The sequence below is a fragment of the Phalacrocorax carbo genome, chromosome 2 (genome assembly GCF_963921805.1).
Source record: "Phalacrocorax carbo chromosome 2, bPhaCar2.1, whole genome shotgun sequence".
NCBI classification, from domain to species: domain Eukaryota; kingdom Metazoa; phylum Chordata; class Aves; order Suliformes; family Phalacrocoracidae; genus Phalacrocorax; species Phalacrocorax carbo.
In genome coordinates this window covers 146,718,305-146,740,450 of record NC_087514.1, presented here as the reverse complement: position 1 = coordinate 146,740,450, position 22,146 = coordinate 146,718,305, and the positions used below count along the sequence as shown (strand labels likewise).

Below are 22,146 nucleotides of genomic sequence, written 5' to 3'. Positions count from 1 at the left end.
CTTTGGGGCGAAACTGTTGAAGCCCTTATTCTGTCAGTCTCCCCTCTGCCATGCTGAATGGTCCTCCACACTGATCCCAAACCCAGACCAAAAGCATTGTTTCAAGTTTAACCTCTGGTTCAAAACTTCAACAAAATGTCCCCTTTGGAATTGACATTTTTAGGTGTATAATCTCAGGGATCCAACTGGAAACAGAAGTGCTTAGAACAAAGCTCTGGAAGGGTGTCATCTTCACTAATTATTAAACAAAAGGTTAAAATTTCTCAAAGGAATTTCACTAATGTTTAGGTCCCAAGCCTCATAAATTACTTTCATTAGGGAAAGACGTTTTACCTTATATAGGTATTTTAATTTCTTTATTACATTTTTTTGCATGTTTCCATTCTCTCCCTCAACACAGAGCACCAGGATCCCAGATGAAGAAGGCAAGGGAGACAATACAGGTTCTCACTTTTAGGTGCCCTTGAGGTTTTTTTCTCATTAGAAACAATTTTTCTTAAGAAAATAGCTGATACACTGTTTTATCAGATCTACCTCAAATATACACAGCTGCCTGAACCCTCTGCATTTGCATTATCCCTGACTCCCTACAGTCATTTTGGCTATGAGGAAAGTTTTTTATATATTGGACTCTCTGTTAGTCACCTGTAGTGGATTTATCACCCCATTGTGTTCTGAGCTAAATACCACAGTATTTCTTCTCGCTGCCTCTTACATTCCTCTGAGCCAGTCACCTGGCTGGTGCCAGGGAGATAACAGATAAACGGGGAGAAAAGATGAATTCAGCTTGGCTTTTCTCTCAGCTTTAAATCTGTTAAACACAACTGTATCTTTAATAACCCTACAACTTTTAAATAAGGCATTAACTCGATTTTGTTTTTAAACTGGCAAAACCCAAGGACTTTTTGTTTGAGCTGAGTTGGCAAATGGATGAAACAAGAATCTCATGAACCACAATTCTGAGTTGTAATTTTCTGTATTTAATTTGTGTTAATACTGGCTTTTCTATGTATGCCATTTCCAGCCACAGATCAGATCTGAGAATACAATCTATAAATCATGTAACATCGAATTTCACTGCTAAGCATGTAAGCCCATTATTTTCATACCCATTTTACCAGGCAGCATGATTACAATAAGTTAAACAAGACTGGTATTTACACTCTGATATTTATGTGTTGAGCCCCTGAAATTGTCATGTAGTAACAGAAGTGATAGATGGGATCACATTCTCATGAGTTTTATCAGTTCTCCCAAAAGAAGTGTGACACCTTGTACAAAATGGAAGTGCAAACACAGGTATAATCCATGGGAGACTTAAACCTCAGGAACTTAATCTTGAACCCAGTTCTGTTGCTATTGAAGTCAACGGTAAAGTTCCTTCCAACTTCAGCAACACAACTATTTTATTGTTTGATAGTTTGTGATCCCTAGAAACAGAGGTGAATTTTAAATATATCTGTAAAGGCATCTCTGAAGGACTGTTGTAGCAGGTACAAAAAGGCAACTTGGAATATCATAGTAACACTGTGCAGAGTTTCAGAGCTTAACTAGAATTCAGAAATAATGCTCTTTCAACACTAATCACAATACTTAGTAATACTACTGTGTTGGTCCCAGTGAAAAATATCCATGTCAGTCAAAGAAAAAGGTATAATAACTTACTGCTGCTTGCCGATGGGTATTGGAAAGGATCCCATGAATCTTTACTTTGTCTTTCTCCATTTGGTCTATATTGACCCACAAATCCCGGCTGGTAGAATCATATGGGCCATACGTCCTTGAAGTATAATAATTATGATCTGTATCCTCCTGAAACGGGGGAAATAAAAATCACAGCAAATACAGATTAGAATGGAAGATGAACCTACCATTATATAAAACTCACCCTTGAAATACTGAGTTCTGTTGCTCATGGAAGCAGCAGAAAAGACTACATTGCAAGTCAACAATGAAGAAAAAAGTACAAATTGCAGATGTGTTGCAGAAGACAGCTCTGCTCTTAACCAGAAACAGTCAGCAAGGCAGTTACTTCATGCAATCATCTTATATTATGATTATAATGTTCACTATCCCCAAATCCCAATCATACTGTTCCTGTAACCACATCAGTGAAATCTATGGCAAAATGTTTGATGCCTTTCAAGACAAGATGGCCAGTCAGCTCCTGTAACAATGGCCGTGCTCCAACAAAGCGATAAGCAGTACTCACAGCTAACATCTTAAAAAAAAAAAAAGTATTTTTTAACATTTCTAAACATAACTTAGTAGAATACCCTTTATAAGAACATTCAAAAAATCCCAATAGCAATCGGCTTACTATGCTATTTCATTTTACATCTCCAACAGATTGTTTTACTGTACATTTGCTACTCAGAGAGAGACAAATACATATATATTTGTAGAAGAAAGCTTCCTAGTTCTCATGGTCTTTAAAATGACAGTAGTTGCTGTCATGCTCACGTCACAGCAAATTCAGAGGTAAAATACGTTAGCCCTACATGTGCCATGGGATATTGTGTTAGTGGTCCACCAAATCCTGCAACTTGCAGATATCCAATTCCACAATCAAGTGCATGGTTGAGAAGGCAATTGCCAAAGTCTTGGCAATGTCTGCTTATTTCAATGACAAAGCTGAGGCTCCAATACTCAAAATACTCTGTATGCCACTGAACCTCACTGCCATCAGTTAACACTTAAAATCATATACATTTAGTACATAAAAAAGTAAGATTTTGAAATCTTATTATGCAAAGTTTAGTAAAGGTTTAAAAACCTAACTGTAGGAAATTCCAAAATTTCTGTCAAGGTCAGTACTTTCCCAAAAGATATCTAAGACAGTGAAAGAAAGAAAAAAAGTGCATGATCTGAGGTGAGAGAGAAAACACATCCCAGATTCCCAGTCTTCCTTAACTCGTTATTTCATGGTTACAACAGTTTGGGATTAGAATTTAGAATTACCCCCCGGTGACAGAGAAGTTCATCTCCTGCAGCACTTCCTACACACAGCAAGCAGCATGGGACCACCCTCACATCACGCCATGCTGCCATCAGACCTGTCACACCCTCCTCCCCGTGACATACACAACCCATTCCTACTGATGTGGTCCTGAGCTGAAGATATACTTCTAGATGAAACTATTCATGTTCTAGGTTAAATACATTGGACTTAAATCCTGTTTCAGCTAGGTTTCATCCTACATTAACACCATTACTGGTGCATCTTATTTAAGCTGTTGCAGATATAATCAGGTTATTTTCTCCTTGACATCTTCTGTATCTTCTCAGTGACACTATTGAAGCAACTTCTAACAACTTCAGCTGCTCTAGGTTAGTCACACCAGTAAACATAATTAAAACTATACTGTCAGGAAGATGACAAAAGCTAACCGTACCAAATTATTTTCTTCTTTAATGGTCAACAGAAACAGTTATTACTGTCATTTATACAAAGGAGGTACAGCAAATCAAATGGTTTTGACAACAAAGATATATTTTCCCAGTCTAATTTATCATTCTGACAGAATTTCCATAGAAATTAAAAATTACATTTAAGGCATCACAAAGTCTCAAGAAAAGAGCTCTGAGACAAAGAGGAAATAATTACCAAAATAACTTGCTTTAGATTAGCATGCAATGCTTAAACTATAGTTAAAACTGTACAGAGTTTTTGCATTTCCAGTTTTTCATAACTATTAAAGCTATTCCAGTTAATTATTAGTAGCTAAGCCACTACCTCCTCAACTAGAATGTTCTAACACTAAGCCTAGTTGGTTTCTCTGTAAGAATGTTTTAAATGGTATCTCGAGCCATGCTTAAAGCAGACTCATCATATATCTTGTAAATCAAACAGCTAAATAATAGTCTTCAGCTCAACAGTTTTGCCAGTGTGAGAGAAATTACCCATGTATAAACAACTACCAAATTTTGCGTTAAAAAAATCTCATTTACTGTTGTAATTCAAGTTAAATAACCTTAGATACTTCTGGAAGGAAACAAATTCATTTCTACTTGGATGACAGAATACAGAATTCCTCTTGCTCTTGAAAAAGCTTCATAACCTTCATGCAGATTTATTTTATGCATGTACCATTAAACATTTCTCTCTCACATCCCAATTGTTTTTAATCCTATCTGTAAATTTACAATATGACTACAAAAAGGAACACATAGCTAACTGCTAACGTTGGCCTGAGCAGGTTGGAAGCTCGTGCTCCAGGATCCATGCTTGTAGTCCAAGTCTCTGCCTTCATTGGTTTTAACATGCATTACCATGGAAGTGAAATGGTTGGTGTCTTCCATAAATTTCCCAGATGTACAGAAATATTTTATTGGTAGCAACAGATATGTATGATTTTTCATTCTGACAGACCTCTTCATGGGTTTTGGTTGATTGTACCTGCTTCCTAATACATTCCATCCCCTACAGGTACTGTATGCATAAGAAGATGGAAAAATGATTCAGAAATTACACTGAATTTGCATGTAAACTGCTGAATTAAGAAAATAATTTTAATAGTTATATGACACAGTTGTAGAGTTCTGCAGATAGGTAGAACTACGTATAAATACAAGTATGAAGAGAAACAAACTTTACAGTATCTTTTAATGATGTAGAAAGCATGTTAGCAAATGAAAGAAAATGCAGAGAAAGGAGAGAATATACCCATTACTACTTCAAGAGAATTTTTCTATTTTCTTTGTTTTCCAGGTATTTTGGGGATATTAGAGTTATTTCCCATTGCTTCTGGGGATATGAGAGTTATTTCCCATTGATTCTATAGATGTACAATCCTGTCCAAATACTACATATATATGAAATAGGAAGTACCTCTCTCCTATTGAGAAGTACAGCTTTTAAGCAAAGGATTTTTCCAGAGATTTTTTGCGCCAGCTATGAGGATTACTGTTGGCAAACTTTGTGAGTATAAAGGCAATATTTATTAGAACCTTTCTCATAACTCTTCCATTTTGGGGAAATAAGTTATTTTTCACCTGAGGCAATCCTTAATGCCGAGTTGCCATCTTATTATAGATTGTAAGGAAAATTAATTTCTTATAGGTTTCATGAAGGATATTGTCTGATGACACCTTGAATATACTCCCATACTTCTCCAACTACAACTGAATTGTCTCAGGAGTGCTGAACACACACTCTATTCATGAAAGCTCAGCACAGCTGAAGATTAGGCCTTCTTTAAATTCTTGGTGTTCAGTATTTGTCAAATTTAACATCCAATCCGTACATTACGTATACAGATAGTCCCAAATACAGTCCAAACATCTCATACCTGTTTCCTCAGTAAGTGCTGTCTGTTAACAGACTAAGGCTTCGAATGCGTGAGGTGAGCTGTCACAGTCAAGGTAGTGTGATGTAACTATGTGTGCTACTTAAAAGTAACAACTACAATATACCTCTGAAATGCTTTCAAATTACTAACTGGGATTCTGGCCAAAGATGTACAGGAAAATTGTACCAAAACAGACATGAAACAATAAAGTTCCCTCTCAACAAAACATGACATCAAGATTCAACAATGATGCGATCACATATGTAAGCATGAGACTTTACAGGTTTAATTCTCTTCCTGTCACATTTTTTCTTTAACAGACATTGAAAGATACTGTAAATCTCTAGGAGACAGAGAATATTATCAAACAAGATTTAGGTTAAGATTAAGAGCTTCTGTTGAATCCAACTGCAGGAATATTTTGCTTTTAAATACTGGATCCAAACCACAGGTGTTACTGAATAAAAAGTTTTGCCATATATATATATATAATCTGTAAGACTATAGCTGAAACAAACCAGTAACTTCAACCAGAGGAAAAGCAGCTGGCATTCAGGAATGAGCTCTCCTGTTGCACAACAGTGTGCTGTAGAGAAACTCTTAGTTTCTCTGTAGTTGAAAGAAGAGAGAAAGACATTCACGAAACAAATAATTATAGATCAGCCAGCCAGCCAGCAGTTACATTTTGGTATCTTAAGTCTCCTGGGAGACTCTTTGTGACCTGACTGATTAAAACTAACTAACTAACTAAATCAATCCATCATCCAAGGCTCCTTACCTTCAGATATCTGTGATTAAGTATCATGAATTATTGCCAGCTGCAATAGAAGACAATTCGACTACATGTAATTTGATAACTGTTGTCCCTTTAAATATTCTGTTTATTGAAATTGCATTTTCAGACTTCCATTGATGCAACACCACAATGAACAAACTCTGAAGCCAGGAGGGATATGTGTTAACCTTTACAAATACCTAACTTTGTCACTATAAAAGGAAGGTCTGGTACCCAATTTTTAGTAAAAACACATTAACAAATTGCCTAAATATTGCTAAAATCACAGATTAGCCATCTTATTAACTGATAGTGCTGCTGGTATTTGCCCCAAAAATTAGTGCTGAGGAAATTCATCACCAAATACTAAGTTCAGAAAGTAATTTTTAACTCTGAATATGATATGAGCAGTTTTAGATGAATAGCCTATGAAATTAATCAAAGAATTATGCTTTCTAAAAGCTGCATTTGTAGACTAAAATCGAAACACTAGAAGGATTGAATAGGCAATTATCTATTTAAAAACATACTACTTTTCAGGGAGAAAGCAAATATAATAATAAAATACTTCTTGGGAAATTTAGATGAAGGAATCGAGCCAGCAAATAAAATTTTTTCCCTAATGAAGAAAAACAGTGCTGGGAATTCATTTTGCAGAAGAAAAAAGAACACCCTTTCTATTAAAATATGCCAGCAACAAGATGGCCCTGCACACATACACCAAAACCAGCTTCCCTGAAACAATTTGCACTTACCCAGTCTCAATGCTTGTGTCTTTCTTACTGCCTACCATGTCAGTAAAATACAGCTAAAATTGACTTCTGAATTGTTTCAGTCTTTTTTTAGAAAATTGTTCTTAGATTTCTTAACATTACTAGTAACTACCAGCTAAAAACAGCACAGGAGAGAGACTCAAGCTAGTCTCTGCATTGCAGCTGACAGAAAGCCTCTTCCAGCCAGCACATGTTTGGACACTGAGAAGGGGTGGGAGAGATGCACAGTCACACTGCCTTGGTAACAGAGAGAAAGCATGTGTGTATGGTTTTGCCATTGAATTTCCTCATTTATTTACCTTTTCTTTAGGCAGGTGATGAATGAGGCAGGGGCAGGTGGCAAGGATACATAGAGAATATCCCCAGTCTAACAGCCGTTGGCAGAGGAGATGACAGAGTATGAGAAAAGACCATCTATCCTGAGATGGGGTCCTAATAGGAAGATTAAGGACAGAGCAAACAGGGAAAGAGACACTTCACATGCTGCTGCTGTGTAACTGCATTTTAATAGAGTACTGCAATTATAATCATAACATAGCAATGTTGTGATGCAATTTTATGGTTTTCTAGGATCTGATAACCACAGAACCCTGAGGAATGCTTAATTTGAACTGGTCTTTCAAAACACGAAAGCTCTAATTTCAGTAGATAAGCTACATGAGAACTACCACATGAAAGTCTTGCAGAGGATATATATAGCGGCTGCTACTTAGGAAGCTCGATTGTTACAAGTGGTTCTTTGATGCTCAGAGTACCGATTTCATTTCATAAGTGCTTTGTATCAAGCATAAACTCTCTGCTGTTCAATTTAACAAAAGTATTTGTTCTGTAAGAATCCCTACTGAGGAAACATACAATTTACAAAACTGCCTCACTGCTTTCACAATGACAAAGCTACAATCTGTTCTTTTGGGTGTTGGGGTTTTTTTGTTTGTTTGTTTTGGGTTTTATTTGTTGTTGGGTTTTTTAAACATCTGATGTGGAAAGAACTGAGGAAATATATATGTATATGCACATAGCATACATATTCCACATCAACAATCACCAGAAACCTGAGGACAGCCTGCAAACATCACTGTTGATTATACAAGCCTTAACAATTTCCATTTTGAACAGCTAATATCACATTGAATGAATGAGGGGAACCCAATCCAACAAAAGAGGAAATTCTTTGTCTGCACTTCCTCTCACACTATATTCTCCAAGAAGAGGCTACATGAGTGCTCTGCAGAGTCCCAAAAGTCTGATGCGTGTGTGCAGGAGCCCTCAAACTCAGGTTTTCACTATGCCCAGAATGGCAGTCACTGTGCCTAGAGTCTCACAGATTTACATCTGGAGGCTGTTATTGTAAACACTGAATGATGTCATCAGATGAAATAAAAGCATTTAGCTCACAGCTATCACCCCTGTACATGCAAGGCTTTATACAGCTCTACAAAATCTTACACTCCAAGGTTTTTAAACTGCACTTTTCTGAGCACCTGACAGCACCTGTAATGGAGAGTCACACACACTGACAGACAGTCTGGCAGAGAAGGATGTCATAAACCTGTTATTAATCCAAAAAAGCCCTCTATTCTTTCCAGCTTTGTGAAAAGCCAACGTAGAGCCACTGCCTTTTTCATGATATTCAGCCACTTTTGAAAGGAAACTTCCCTCTTGGGGACTGCTATAAAACTGTCAGCCTATTTAGGGGTCATTACAGCCATCTTATAAAGCCCCTTGGACTGTCTTGTCATAAGAGACAAGCTTCAAAAGAGCAAAAGTCTCTGCAGTGCCTTACTTAACAGAGGAAAAAAACCAAATCACCAAGTGCCTCAAACCCCAATTATAATAGAGAAATATTTATTATTCAGTTCTTGATTTTTTGGAGTAGGCATTTGAGAAATTACATTCCCAAAATAATCCTTTATTAACTACTCTGTAGCACCCTTTCCACTACAAGAAAGTGATAGGAACCGCTGCAATAAAATGACCATGAAAACACCTAGCAGCAATTTGAGTTTGGTGTAAGTATGAAACATGTTATAGAGTTTATTTTCTCATTTTTAGATATGTATAAATGACTAACATGTTCATAAAACTGAAACTCTAAAAAAGACTGTTTCTAAACATAAAAAACTAACTGCCAGGCTCAGACCACAGGGCATCAGTGGTTATGACTCCATGTCTGTTACAGCCCCATTATTTCGGGGCTCATTGCTCCAGATAATGCCATGAGTAATCACATCTGTGTCAAGTTAACTTTTAAAGATTTAGTATTTTACCCCTTTAAAGACTCACTTCCTTTGTGGAATATAACAAACAATGTATTTCTCAGTGTATTTACTTTTTCATACTTACAGCCACATGTACAATTTTTTTTGACCCCACACCCAAGATACATAATAAACTCAGTTTACTGTTATTCTGGGTTTTTTTTCTTAATCCAGGTATTAGAGAAACTTTAGAATCTCCATAGCTTATTTCTTCTTCTCATGCATATTCAGAAGCTGGGATGGGTAATTCATCCTCATTTCCCATTCTTTGCCCCTTCTCTAGTGGATGAGACAAGAAGAAAACCAACCAAGACCCAGCAGCCCAGAGGCCTCACATGAGGAGAGAAGATGGCAAATCTAAATTGGTATGAAAAGTGTTATGGACCTGGAGGACTAAACTAGTATTAGCAGGTATAGTTTCTAGTTGATCAGGACTTTATGTAGGACAGCGCAGGAAGCCGCCTCCACACTCACTGGTGTGCCCCATAATTCCTGAGCAGTAATACTGTGTGATAGGCATCCATCGGGGCTCACAGCTGAAATTGTAGGGCAAACAGTTGTGAGAACATGTATGACCAATATTAAATTGATACAGGCAGGAACACGAGTTTATTAACACAGTAGCTTTTTACCTGTAGGGGTTAAGCCTTATTTGAGGCTTTTAAAAGGTATCTTATGTTCACCTCATTCAGGACCAGTCTTTACCAAAGCCGTGCTGTTCAGCATATAGCCAGACAGCACCATGCTCATCACAGCACCTGGGTGTGGAAGGACAAACTGCATAAGCATGGCTTCCCAGAGAACACTTGGTTTAAACATATTGCAGCCAAAATGGGTAGCCTATTTAACCAGAGCGCTTTCTAGTTTAGCTGTCACATACAGTGCACTTGAATCTTTAGTTACTAAAGCATAGGATGGGCTGAAATATGCAATCAATACGCAAAATTCCAAAGTTACCATTCATGTCTTAGAGGGCTACAATAGCGATGATTGAAGTGGGTAAGCTGTAGCCCTGATTTCTGCTGCTCTTTGGAAAGCTTCCTCTTTGCTTTGGAAGAATAATGCATTTTGCTCTGTTCATGTGTGTTCTTCTATATACATACGTAACAGCAGTTCAGTCAGAATATTCTGTACAAGAATATTGAAAAGAGCACTATGTACAATTTTAACAAACTATTCTCACCAGCCACGTTTCTTAAGGACTTGTCACAGAAATGCTTCTTTACCTGATCTTGCAGCCATGCTCAAAAAAAAAAAAAAAAAAAAAATCTCTTGAGAGGTCTCTAATGCAAGTGCACAACAGTAAGACATCATATTTAATCGAGATGCATGATGAGGTACATGCTGGCTAGACAGGCGCTTCCAAGTCACTACGTTTGTATGACATCATGTTCCAAACAAGCTTTCTGCAGGATCTGCACTCTTGCTTTTTTCAGGGGGGATATTCTGAGCGCTTTGCAATTACTCAGACAAGATCAAAATGCTGAATAATATCCTTCCTCCACTGTCTCTGAAAAGCACTACTGCCTTCAAGTTAACCCAGCATCCCGTTGAAATATATGAAAATATTGGGTCAAAGTTATACTAACATACGGTTTTCTTTTTGACAGATGTTATTTTTTTCTTGTGTATAATTTCCAACTCCACGTTGCTCTTAAAGAGAGTAAAGTGATTCAAAGTGGAAAAGTTTATAAAACTTGTATTTCTGTTCTTGGCTTTCAGCTAAAAGCAAGACACTAGAAGATACACAAGGCGCTACAGAATTACTTTTTATTTGAAGGGTGTCTTTTCACAATTTCAAGATAAAGAAAGTGATGGCACACCCTTATATCCCCTCTTAACCACTGAAAAAGAAAGGTGAAGACATCAGATTTTACTCGCTTTCTAAATCGATCTTTTCTTTTTTTTTTTTTTTTTTTTTTTGTGGGGTTGGAGGGAATGAGGAAGAATCTCAACATTTTGACCCTGACCAGAAGCGGGCCATTGTTATTTTGCTCGACCTAATTTGTTGTTGGCATATCTGTGAAATAAAAAAAATCTTGGCCCTTTCACTTCAGATTTAGATAAACAAATAGGTAGCTGAGCAAGTAGTATTTGGTTTGCAGGCTAGACACCACTGCATTTATCTGCACAAGGGCTAGGTTTCTAAGCTCTCATTATCAGAACCACAGGCCTAGTAAATGCTGTCAATGAAGGTTTGTCAGCTCAGGAAGCTTTCCGGTCCACTTTAGAGCAAACTGAATATTCACCTTGACTGCACTGCCTGTACTGACCATGGATGAGATGCAGTTGCGCAAGTACAGGAGGAACCAAGGGCCATTTGAGACTTGCAGATATGATCCAGAACCTACAGCAGACCCCTATCCTACAGGAGGAGCAACAGACCATTCAGTATAACCACAAAGCCAAATGTGATACCAGACACCTATAGCTAGGCAACGGAATGTCACCTTAGATTTCCACTGTCTATGATAGGGTAGTCTACCTCACATACAAAAGCTTTCACATACTTCATCTATTTAGGTATCCAGACTGGGAAGCTGAGTTTCAGCTTCAATTTCAGTATTGACTACAACTATAAAAGAAAACCACCTCTACACACTCCAGCCTTTCATAGATATCACAGTGGCCTAGTATTTTATATGAATATATACGTTATTAGAGCAGTATGCAGATGTGTACCACCCTTAATTGAATGTTTACATAAGAAAAACTTCTGCACTGTATTTAAGAAATTACTGTGATTTCCAATATGAGGGAATAATATGCCTGACACGTACCGTGAAGATAATACTAATAAGGAAAACAACATTTATACACTATTAATGACTAAATGATAGCATTAAATGTTCTATTTCCATTTTTACTGAAAAAACCCCAAGCCTAAACCTTTTCCTCACTTACATTAATATAACTATAGTCCAGCTGTATAGCACATGAATTACTTTTTCAAGAGAATGAAAATTCTCAGAAATAAGCTGCTATTTCCTTCAACCATATAGTCATCAATTGTACAACTCAAAGAATTGGGGGTTTGTGTTCTAAACAGATAGGGATATTTGGGGTACTTGCTTATAACTATGGAATCAAGATGTCACAAACATCCTCACCAGACTTGCTATAAACCACTGTGCCAGCCAGCCGGTTTATTGCTCCCAAATGAGCACCCACCAGGCTACTGACATATGGAAGCCACATTTTTGGCCCACTCCTGGATATGGCTAAACTCAGCAGTAGCACTTTGGAGCCAGATTATGTGTGTTCTAGCACTGGAAGGCACTCTTCTCATACACCAGGAAAGAGGCATCCACACTTTGCCTGAGGCAGGAAGAACCTGAGAAAGCTGCTTGTTTTGCTGTTAGTACTGGAACAAAATGGGAATACCTCAGAGATCATGGCATTTTATCGCCCCACTGGTATGAAACCAGCCAGTTTCTCCACCTTTCTACTTCTTTTGTTGCTAAAGCTACAGAAAGAATAATCTAAGAGAGTGATGCTTTAATTTATTTAAAAATTTTAATAGGAACTCCTGAAAAGTCATCCAGCTTGATAAAAATGCATGAAGCAAACCTCCAATAACCCTGTTACAACTCTTTACTTCTGTTAAATCTAAAGCGTCTGGTAAATATGTGAAAGTTTGCTGTTCTTTTTTGTTTTTCTCACCATTATTCACACTGCAGTTTGTTGCAGACTCTCAAAAATCTCCATTGCCAATTTTGCATTCTAGAAATATACTGTTCTCTTACTGGTGGTCTGTGAAAATCTAGACTTGCTGCACATGAATGCATAGCAGCGTTACAGAAGAAAGAAAACAAAAAAAATCTGTTATTTTCATTACTTATTAATTTCTGTTCTGTGTATGAAATACTACAAAAGTGTTTCATCAGCATTTTCTTCAGCAATTGATAGCATTTAGCTAGAGTTTTTGGAAGGACAAATGGAACAAATGGAACGTCTTATCTCTGATCCCCCTCTTGATATGAATTTTGAGCTTTGGTCCCATTTATTAATCTCTTTGAAAAGTCTGTGTAACTCACACAATCACAATGAAGACAGGCCACTGACTTCCTGATAGGTGCTGAAAGCTCTGAAGTTATAATTATTAAATTTACACACAGTCAAAAGAAGTGTCTGACCAAATCCGAAATGATGTACCCATCTGCTTACATGCCAACTCGTTACTGTTTTGGGATAACAGATAACTGACTCTCCCATATTACAAAAACATGAAAGATTTTCAGAGTGGCACAGAGTAATCCATCAATGTCAGCAGGACTCCCACAGCTTTGAAAATCTATCCCTAAGGATTGGTGTTATCCAAACTAGAATTATGTGGCTTAGTGTAACAACTTTTTACTTACCTACCGAATTCCCCTGCACTAACAATTCAGTAATGTATTCACCCTCACTCCCTGCTCCAAATCAACTATACACAATTTGCTGTGTGCTGCTAAATTAGCTAGTGCTGTTTGTTTTGCATGGGTTGAAACGAGCATCATCCTGTTTTTTGCATGACTGGATCGATACAAGTCTGCCTCATGAGGGCACTTCAGGGTGAACATGGTGAAGAGGGTCAGAAAGAAAGTGGCTGGGAAGAGACCTTCCCAGTCTTCACGACCATGCTAACATTCAACTTTCACCAGCTGAATCTATTTTCAGTCAACTTCTGCAAGCAAGGGCTGAGTCATGTATAACTGAAACAATTAATTCAGAAAATGCAAGGTCTGTTGTTGATACAGCTTATCGCTCATTTCAGTCATGAGTTCAGTGATTCTGGAATAATTGTAAAGTCCTTTAGGAACTTGAAGATGACGAGGGATATGAAAATTCAAGAAAATTCAAAGGCAAATTCCATTAAAATCTGAATCTCCTGCTTACTATAAAAATTCACTATTATTGGCATGTTAAACTAGATGTCTTGTGTGCCAAGATAGCTAAGCATGTGGAAATGAACTCAGGATTACCATGGAGAACCAGGAATTCCCTTACGTAGGAGTCCAAGAACTTGTTTTAATTTTTGCCCCACTTCCCCAACCTGCCAAGTTTAAAAGACATAGAGAATATATCTTGACTCCAGTCTTCACCTTTTCCTTTTTCAGCTATATCTGAGTTATTAGTAGGACACCACCCATTGAGTTTAGATTGAGAATAATGGAAATGTTGACAGGCTTATTGCTACAACACCTCTTGAAGAGCTGGTAACGAATTCAGTCCAGCTGAAGACTGTAGCAAGTCCCAGTGCAAGTGTCAAGATCACTTTGATTTAAGCAAGCAATTAATAAATTCAGTACAAAAAGATATATGAGTCTTTTGTCTAGTTTACCATCTTGCAGCTGAAAACCTGGAAGAAAACAAGACAGTGATAAATCAGTCTACTGGCCAGCTAGAGAGTGGGACATCACTGGTGGGAAACTCAGCTGGACAAGCAGAAAACAGTGAGCAAATTAATGATTGTCCCAGATTCTAGTTCTAGTTGCAGGTGGCATACTGTTTGGTGTAATTTAGTAAGAGTAGAGGACTAGGATGTTTCATGTGTGAGTGGTGCTGCTTCCAGATCAATTCACTTTCTGGCTCTTCTTTATAGCTATTAAAAATAACCATTTAAATACTGGATTCAGCAATAATTTACAGAAATTTTAATTTGACTTAGGATGCCATCTGAAGCAGTTTGTGTTTTGAGAAAGTTCAAATACTTTCCCTAACCTCACTTGAAGAAGTAAGGAACATTTTTTCCCTTGACTCAGTTTGAAAAAAGAAGACTTGATTTTTCTGAAAGTAAATTACATTCTCCATTTTCTCCAAAGTAAAAAGTTAATTTTCTAAATAAACTCTTCAAAAATGCAAATAAAAACATTTCAAGACAGGAATAACAACCTTTTCAGAAAAGCACGTAACAGAAGTTGTTGAGAAATGCTGCAAGAATCTTAGCTGTCAATTACTGTATCGTTTAACAGCAAATTTTAGCTCTCTTACAACAAAATCTAAATATTCTGCTATATAGAAAAGCAGAAGATATATCTATAATAGTTTCAGTGCAACTCCAGCATATCCCAAGACTGTTTCTCCAGTACATCCTAAATCTCTTGTAATTTTCAAGCTTGTAACTATGAAAGCAATAAGTTGACATTTAACTTAATTTAGTGACTGGATACCAATAAGAGTACAGGAACAGCTGTAGTCTCTTAGGCCAAACATCTTTCTACTCTGGTCCCCAGGACTGGGAACTATACCTAGGAAAAGTAAAGGCCCAGGGCAAACAGTGGTAATTCCCCATTTTTCCTAGGTTCCAGTGATTTGCTCTTCAGGAACTTCCTTTGTGTTTAATAATCCATGACAAATTTCTATGCCATGAATTTGTCTAATTTTGCAAATTTTGGCACCTGCAATATTCACTGTCAATGAGCTCCAGAGCTTTCACGATTTAATGATGTGTAGTAGAAAGGAATCATATGGGACACTTGTTTAATCCTCTAGAACATTACACAAATAACAGAGCCATGAACAGCACACACCCAAACAGAGACCTCTGGGCTTAAGTTGCAGTGGCTTAAAATCAGCAAGACAACTTTGTTTTAAATAGAGCTAAACATGAAATGGTATAAGGCAACATCACAGATTCTGAAATGGCAGAGGATCTGATATAACAACAGCTTCAACTGTAAAACCACATTTTTTTAGTCACAGTAGTTTCAGCCCTGGAAGTGTCAGTAAGCTTCATCTATGCTCAGTGACCTAAGGTTAATCAAAGATTGAGAAAAATATTTGCAAGCCTACAGAAGGAGCCCAGATTTTCCCTCCCTCTTTTGAATAAATCCTTTAGATACACCAAAAATCACATGATGTAGTAAATTACTAACTGTGAACAAGAAACCACTATACTTCCCTAAAATTAAAAATAAGAATGAATACAACTTATTACGATAAATATTTTGCAAGTAGACCAGGTATGCTGCGGCCATGTAATTAAATCAGTTAAAGTGGATTTCTTTTCTCAGAACTTAAAATGATCTTAAAACAAAATTTGCTGTTTCCCTTAATTTAGGCAAGATCTCAATATTATCTGAGCTCAATTATATACTCTATGATCTGTCCCCAGCAGGTATCAAAGATAAAACTGATTTTCTCTTCATTTTTTTTTAGGGTTTTTGCACATGGCTTTTAGCAAATACAGATTTCAGAACAGAAGTACTGATCTCTTGCTCTGTAAAGAATCAGCCAACTCCAGTGACAAATCTGCATTCTGCAAAGCTTCACTCCTCCTCAGTTATATGTCAAATGCTTTAATTAAAGTAAAAATTAAAAACCTAAATTCTGATTAAACCATATACAGTACAAAGGTTTACTTCGATACTTAATAATCCACATTAAAATGTGACTGCGTTAAAAAAAGAATTCCGTCATGATACAGAGATCAATAACATCCCTGATTTTATTACACTGAATATCAAAATTTTGTCCATGGAATTCACTCTTGCATTGCTGAGGATCACCAATACAAACACTATTTAAGCAAATTATTTGAACAATAAATTCAAAAGCTAAACAAGACAGCAACTCTACACAGATAAAGGCTCTAAGAGATGGTAAGTCATAAAACAGACTTTAGAAGTAAAGCATGTCTCTCACAGCTTCGGATGAGGAAAGAGAACAGAAACACTCATTAAACTTAGATGATAATAAGGATTTTCTACCTTAAATCCAGAACATTCTTTTCAGTAACTTGGAGGGACTGTTGTTTCAGAATAGTGTTAGTAACACTGCTTTTTATTTCTAAATCCTTCAGATGCAACTGATGCAACTGGCACTAAAGTATTGGGATGAGGAGGGGAAAGAAAAAAAAAGAACAAAACTGGCAGGCTTGGCCAAACTGACAGCTCATTATGTGACGATGAGATTGTTTAGTTCTGAGGCTTCAATTATGCATGGACAAGTTTTTCCACTTCTAATACAGTGCATTAAAGCAGTAATCGCAGGACTGCCTTATCATTCGTCCAGCTGAGTGAAATTTAATCTTAACCATTATTTTTTTTTCCTTTCTCTGACTTGCAGTAAGAACACAGCAGTGGGCATGCTGACACGGCTGTCAGCAGCTAAGAGTAATTGCCCTCAAATCCCAAGAGCTGCAAAACTCAATCTCTTCTGTTGTTTTTGCCAGTCAGAATTGAACATCTTCACTTCCATGAGTGACGGGCACAGATAAGGAAGAAGCCTTCTTCTGGGCAGAAACTCTGGGAGAAAATGCAAAATTCAGCAAAAGATTGCTGCCAGTAGGAAATCTACTGGTGGTGTTCTGATAGGGGCAAGGCACTTTCCAGGTCTAAACTACAGGAATTGCTAAAATTTACATTTCAAACAACAGCTAGAGAAACTAAATACAGGAGAGAAAAAGAAAGAAGGGTGTCTTCAGTTAGTAACAACTCCATTTTGGCTAAAAGCAACACAGAGCAGGAGATATCAGTAAGATCCTCAGGAATAAGTGAATCACTTCACTCCCTAAAACATAAATTTGTTTTGCACTGAAGCAGCCACAATTTTCTATGCTCGCAAGTACTATGTTGGGAGGAGTGGAGAAAGTAAGATACAGTCAAGTTTGATTTGACTTAACATGCTCAGCATGCTGCTCCTTACTTGAACTGAATCTTTTCCTGTCATATAGTTGAAATCATTCATTCTGTTCTGAGACTTTTTATTAAAGATTATGTTTTTCTCACTCTTTTCATGGTGTAAAGCAATGAAACCTTACTGTTAGCATGGCTGCACTCAGCTCAAGCCTGACTATGATTTAATCTATTATATTATTGCTGGTTTCTTTTTGATATTGGAAGTTTGTGAAAGACACTTGTTTTGATGTAGTATCTCTATACAGTGGCAACAAATTAAAAAGTAATTCACATGTCTCAAAGTTATTTTGCAAAGTTTGTCATCTTCTGCTAATGTCAATGCAAGCTATAGGTCAGAGACTGCTCTATTTAAATTTATCTGTATTTTACTTCTCAGTGTGGTACTGTTCCTTAGGGGTTAAGCAGTCACAAGGATCAGGGACAGAGACCAGTGAAGAAAAGGACCAAGTAAGTTGCCTAGAAATCTTCTATAAAGCCTGCAGCTGGAGCTGCTTTACAGATGATCTGGGATAAAGAGACAAAAATTCTAAGTACAAAAGGAGAATCGCTTCTGTACAGAGCTCTACATAGCCATAAACACAGAATATCACTGCGTATTTTGCACATTTCAAACTGTGGAAAAATCATTATACAACATTTGTGTAATGCCCAATTATTAAAGGCCTTATTAAGCCTTTTCCAGTGCTCAGTCCCCATGCCTACTGACACAGGCAAGCATTGTGGCAAAAAAGGAATGTATTTGTGGATACCTTAGTGGTAGATACTGGGGACCCAACATCCATACTAGTTGCGTTTCAGTGATCAATTCCGTTTCCAGCAAATGCAAAAGAGCAATAGGCAACAAGAACCTCCGATAGCCACCTTCGTAACTTTTATGGCTACTGTGCTTCGGGGATCAACAGAAAGGTTGGTCATAGCATGACCATGAATCTAAGTTTATTTTAACAATATTAATACATGTAAAGTCATTTACTTAATAACAGTGAGTTATTACAGAGCATACATTTCTTTTATGAGAGTATGTGAAGAAAGGTAGTATATTTATCCTTTTTTTCTCCTTGCTTGAAAGAAGACATGCCAAACTAGACACATTCATTAAGATGTATTTTCACACTCATTGCTTTTTCAAGGACTTTCAGTGTTTGCAGCAACAAATTTCACTGTACACATAGCATTTCCTAGGCTCCATTTAGTCTAAATAAAAGGCACTTCTGAATGTCCTGAGCACAGGAAACAAATGTGGTAGATTAACAAAAAACCAAAAGCCAACCCTGACCCCCAAGACCAAGATGAAGACTCCCAGGAAAGATTGGGGGCAGACGGGGAAAAAAAAAAGGAAAGCTTGACTTGAAATGATAAGATTGTGAAATCTCAGCAATTTAACAAACACTCTAGAAAGAAGAATTGTTGATATAAATGGCACTTCATTTTTAAATGTCCCACCTGCTTTCTCAAATATGCTCCACAAAAATCCCTGTCTCTGAGGTCCCTGTAACTATAGCACTATATACATTTTCACTCTCAGGCTGGTGCCCACAGGACCGTGGAGGCTGCCTTTGTACTGCCCAGTCCTGAGCACTGGTTATTTAGTGCATATGGGATGCAATTCTGATGCTGCCAGACTCCAAAAATGCTCCTCTAGCTTGGTGGGAAACACTTCAGCTTCTGACAACCCCAAAGTTATTCCAGGTAGAAGACTTTAATGTTTGGCTTTGTGACCCTTGGGAAGAAAAATTTCAAATTCATTTGAGTTCTCCTTAAGCACTATGAACTAACTATTTTTTAGAACATGAAACCCCCCTTATGAAGGCAAAAGGTTAAATCCTTAATTACCAAATGGAAAGCCAAACTACAGAGAAAACCATAAAAAGTTAAGACTACACTAATAATGTCTTAAAAAGAAAAAAAGTTGTCACTTGAAGTTTCTCCGATAGAAGCATCCATGGATAAGGCATATATCTTCAAAGGGAGGCTCTGTGGTGCTTTCATTTGCCATGAAGCCAAGAAGTCAAGTCAGTTGCACTGTATCACTACTGCCTCTTTGGGGTTGACCTTGCAGTTAATTTGAACTGCTGACAACCTATTTCTCCACCTGTCCCAAGGCTATCTGCTTTGGGCATTTCTCTACGACTGTAACATTTGTGCCCATCTGCGCAAGATGGGATCTCACCCTTTACACCTGTCCCTTTTCAGAGCTTGCTCACTCTCTCTATGTTATGTGGTGGGAATGAAACCTTAATAAACCACTTACGGAGAATGGCCCCAGAGACATAAAAGTTCTCCCTCCTCTGCATTTGGGCTCTAAAGTATCAATTGCAAACGAAGCAAATGGGACCAACCTCCATCCTTGGGAACGTTTTAGTATTTACAACATTCTAGTCCCTAACTGGCATGTTATAATATCCCTACTAAACTAGGAGAAAAGAGGAATATTTTCAAGGTTGTCGTATAAAGTGTTTATTAAGCATTTGTTATACACTGATTTTACTCTATAATCTCCATCTCACTATCAGCTCTCTAGAAAGACCATAAATGCTACATGCATAGAAATTCTGGCTTGCTGCAGAAACCCATTTCTCCTGTCCTTTGCCTTTTGCTTCGCATCTTCAGTTTTGTGTGTTTGTGCTTCCACAACACTGCACCTGTGGACCACAAAATTCCTATTCTCCAGCATCACAATGGGACTTGGAGGTCTTGCCTTCTCCTTCCCAAGGCCCTGCTCATTTCTGAAGGTCCTGCACAACAAATGGCTGTAGCCACTCCTTCTGCTAGTCTCCTCAATGCAGTTCAACAGTTCAAGAGAACTCCTTTATTCAAAAAAGCACCTCAATGTGTCCGTTATTTTTGCATGAGTCTGTCCTGAATGACTGTGTTAAACAAATGGAGGAGGCAAAACAGAGCTGTGAAGAGAAACAGCAAATATCTTGCAGTCCCAAGTGGCTGTACTCTCCAGCTTTCAGACCAGAGAAACAGCATCTCTAAGGAGAATCCGGCCATTATCATCTTTCCTATATGTAGGAGTGGGACCACCCTGGCTACTGCAAAGCTACAATAAACTCATTTACAATGCACTTTCTATAGCTGTTCATGAAGGCCTGAACTTCATGTTCCACTCAAGTTGATCTTAAACCAGCCTATGGATTAGGAGGAATGGACAACCCAGGGAGGCGCTGCTGTGAAGTTACATAACAACTCCCAATAACTCCAATAGAAAAAGATGAATGAAAAGTCTCATTACCTTAAAATATCAAGAAAAGCCAGTGGAACTAATCTATGCTCCACACAGGGTGATGTTATTATTTTCCACACTATGACTGCATAGATTTGATAACATTTAGGGTTATTTTTTAAACCGTGTGCAGAAATTTTTGTATACTGCCTTCCCTTTTGTCCTTGGTTGTTTTTTTTTTGGTGGGGGGAGGGGCAGGCATTTCTTTCAGTTTGATTTTTTTTAAGCTGGATAGAAAGTAAACTCATAAAGAACAGCAGAAAACAACATCAAGTGAAAATCAAAGATATGTTCATCGCTGTTAGCCTTCCAGTAAAAGCAGTCTTCCACATTTGCATGGCAAGCCCAAGCAAATACTTTAGAGAGAAACAGTATCTGTGATGGGGGCATGTTGTAATTCTGTAGTGTCATTAAATATGAGTGGCAGGTAGTACTCATTTTCTGGATTTTCTTCAGTAAGAGCAGCAACACAAACAGAAGAAGGGTTTCAAAAAATCAATACGCTCTCCAACACTACCAATAAGCTCCCAAGCTGCAGAAGACTTTGCAACATATGGGTTCTTCCACTGTGAATATCTGTTGTACTCTTTACCTCCTCTACAAAGCTGGGCATCAAGGTTTTTTTTTTTAAAAACGCCTGTGTGTTGTAGTAGGGATTTACAACGGAATCCGATAATGTGTAAAACCACAACTCAGTTATCTCATTGTGCTTTCAGAAGAAGAGAGGGCTGTTACAGAACACAACACCTGAATTCAATAAGCTCAGTAAGGGTAACAGACATCTTCAGGTTAAGACACTATAATGCCATTAATCTGTCAGGAAGGATGGCCCTGGAAAAATACCATTCTACATATGTCCATTGCCAAGCATTCATTTTTTCCTGAATGTTTCCATATATGAACGTTAGAGCAGGAGCTCTGACACATTTTACTTCATAAGAGCTTGGAACTCAACTAAATGGAGACACTGGTTGGAGATCTACTGGTAAGCCATGGAAAGTTCAGCTGCATTAACTTTCCTGTATTTGAGACATATTCACTTCACCTACTAAAATAATTAGAAGGATCTGTGTCATGCCTGAGTGAATTGAGTGAGTCTGGCTGGATGAGGATTGCAGGGGGCAAAAAAAAAAAAAAATCATAAAATCAATATGCATTTCAAAAATATAATTTATCAACTAGTGGCTTCCATGTTTATG

The 22,146-nt window shown here is 37.6% G+C and overlaps 1 protein-coding gene across 2 annotated transcripts in view; it reads right to left on the bottom strand.

The window, feature by feature from the left end:
* PLXDC2 (plexin domain containing 2) overlaps positions 1–22,146 on the bottom strand; it is a 278,546-nt gene that overhangs the window by 128,932 nt on the left and 127,468 nt on the right. For both annotated transcript variants that reach the window (XM_064444755.1, XM_064444756.1), the window contains one exon: positions 1,666–1,812. In XM_064444755.1, coding sequence (XP_064300825.1) covers positions 1,666–1,812 — 147 coding nt within the window. The remainder of the gene's footprint in view (positions 1–1,665; positions 1,813–22,146) is intronic.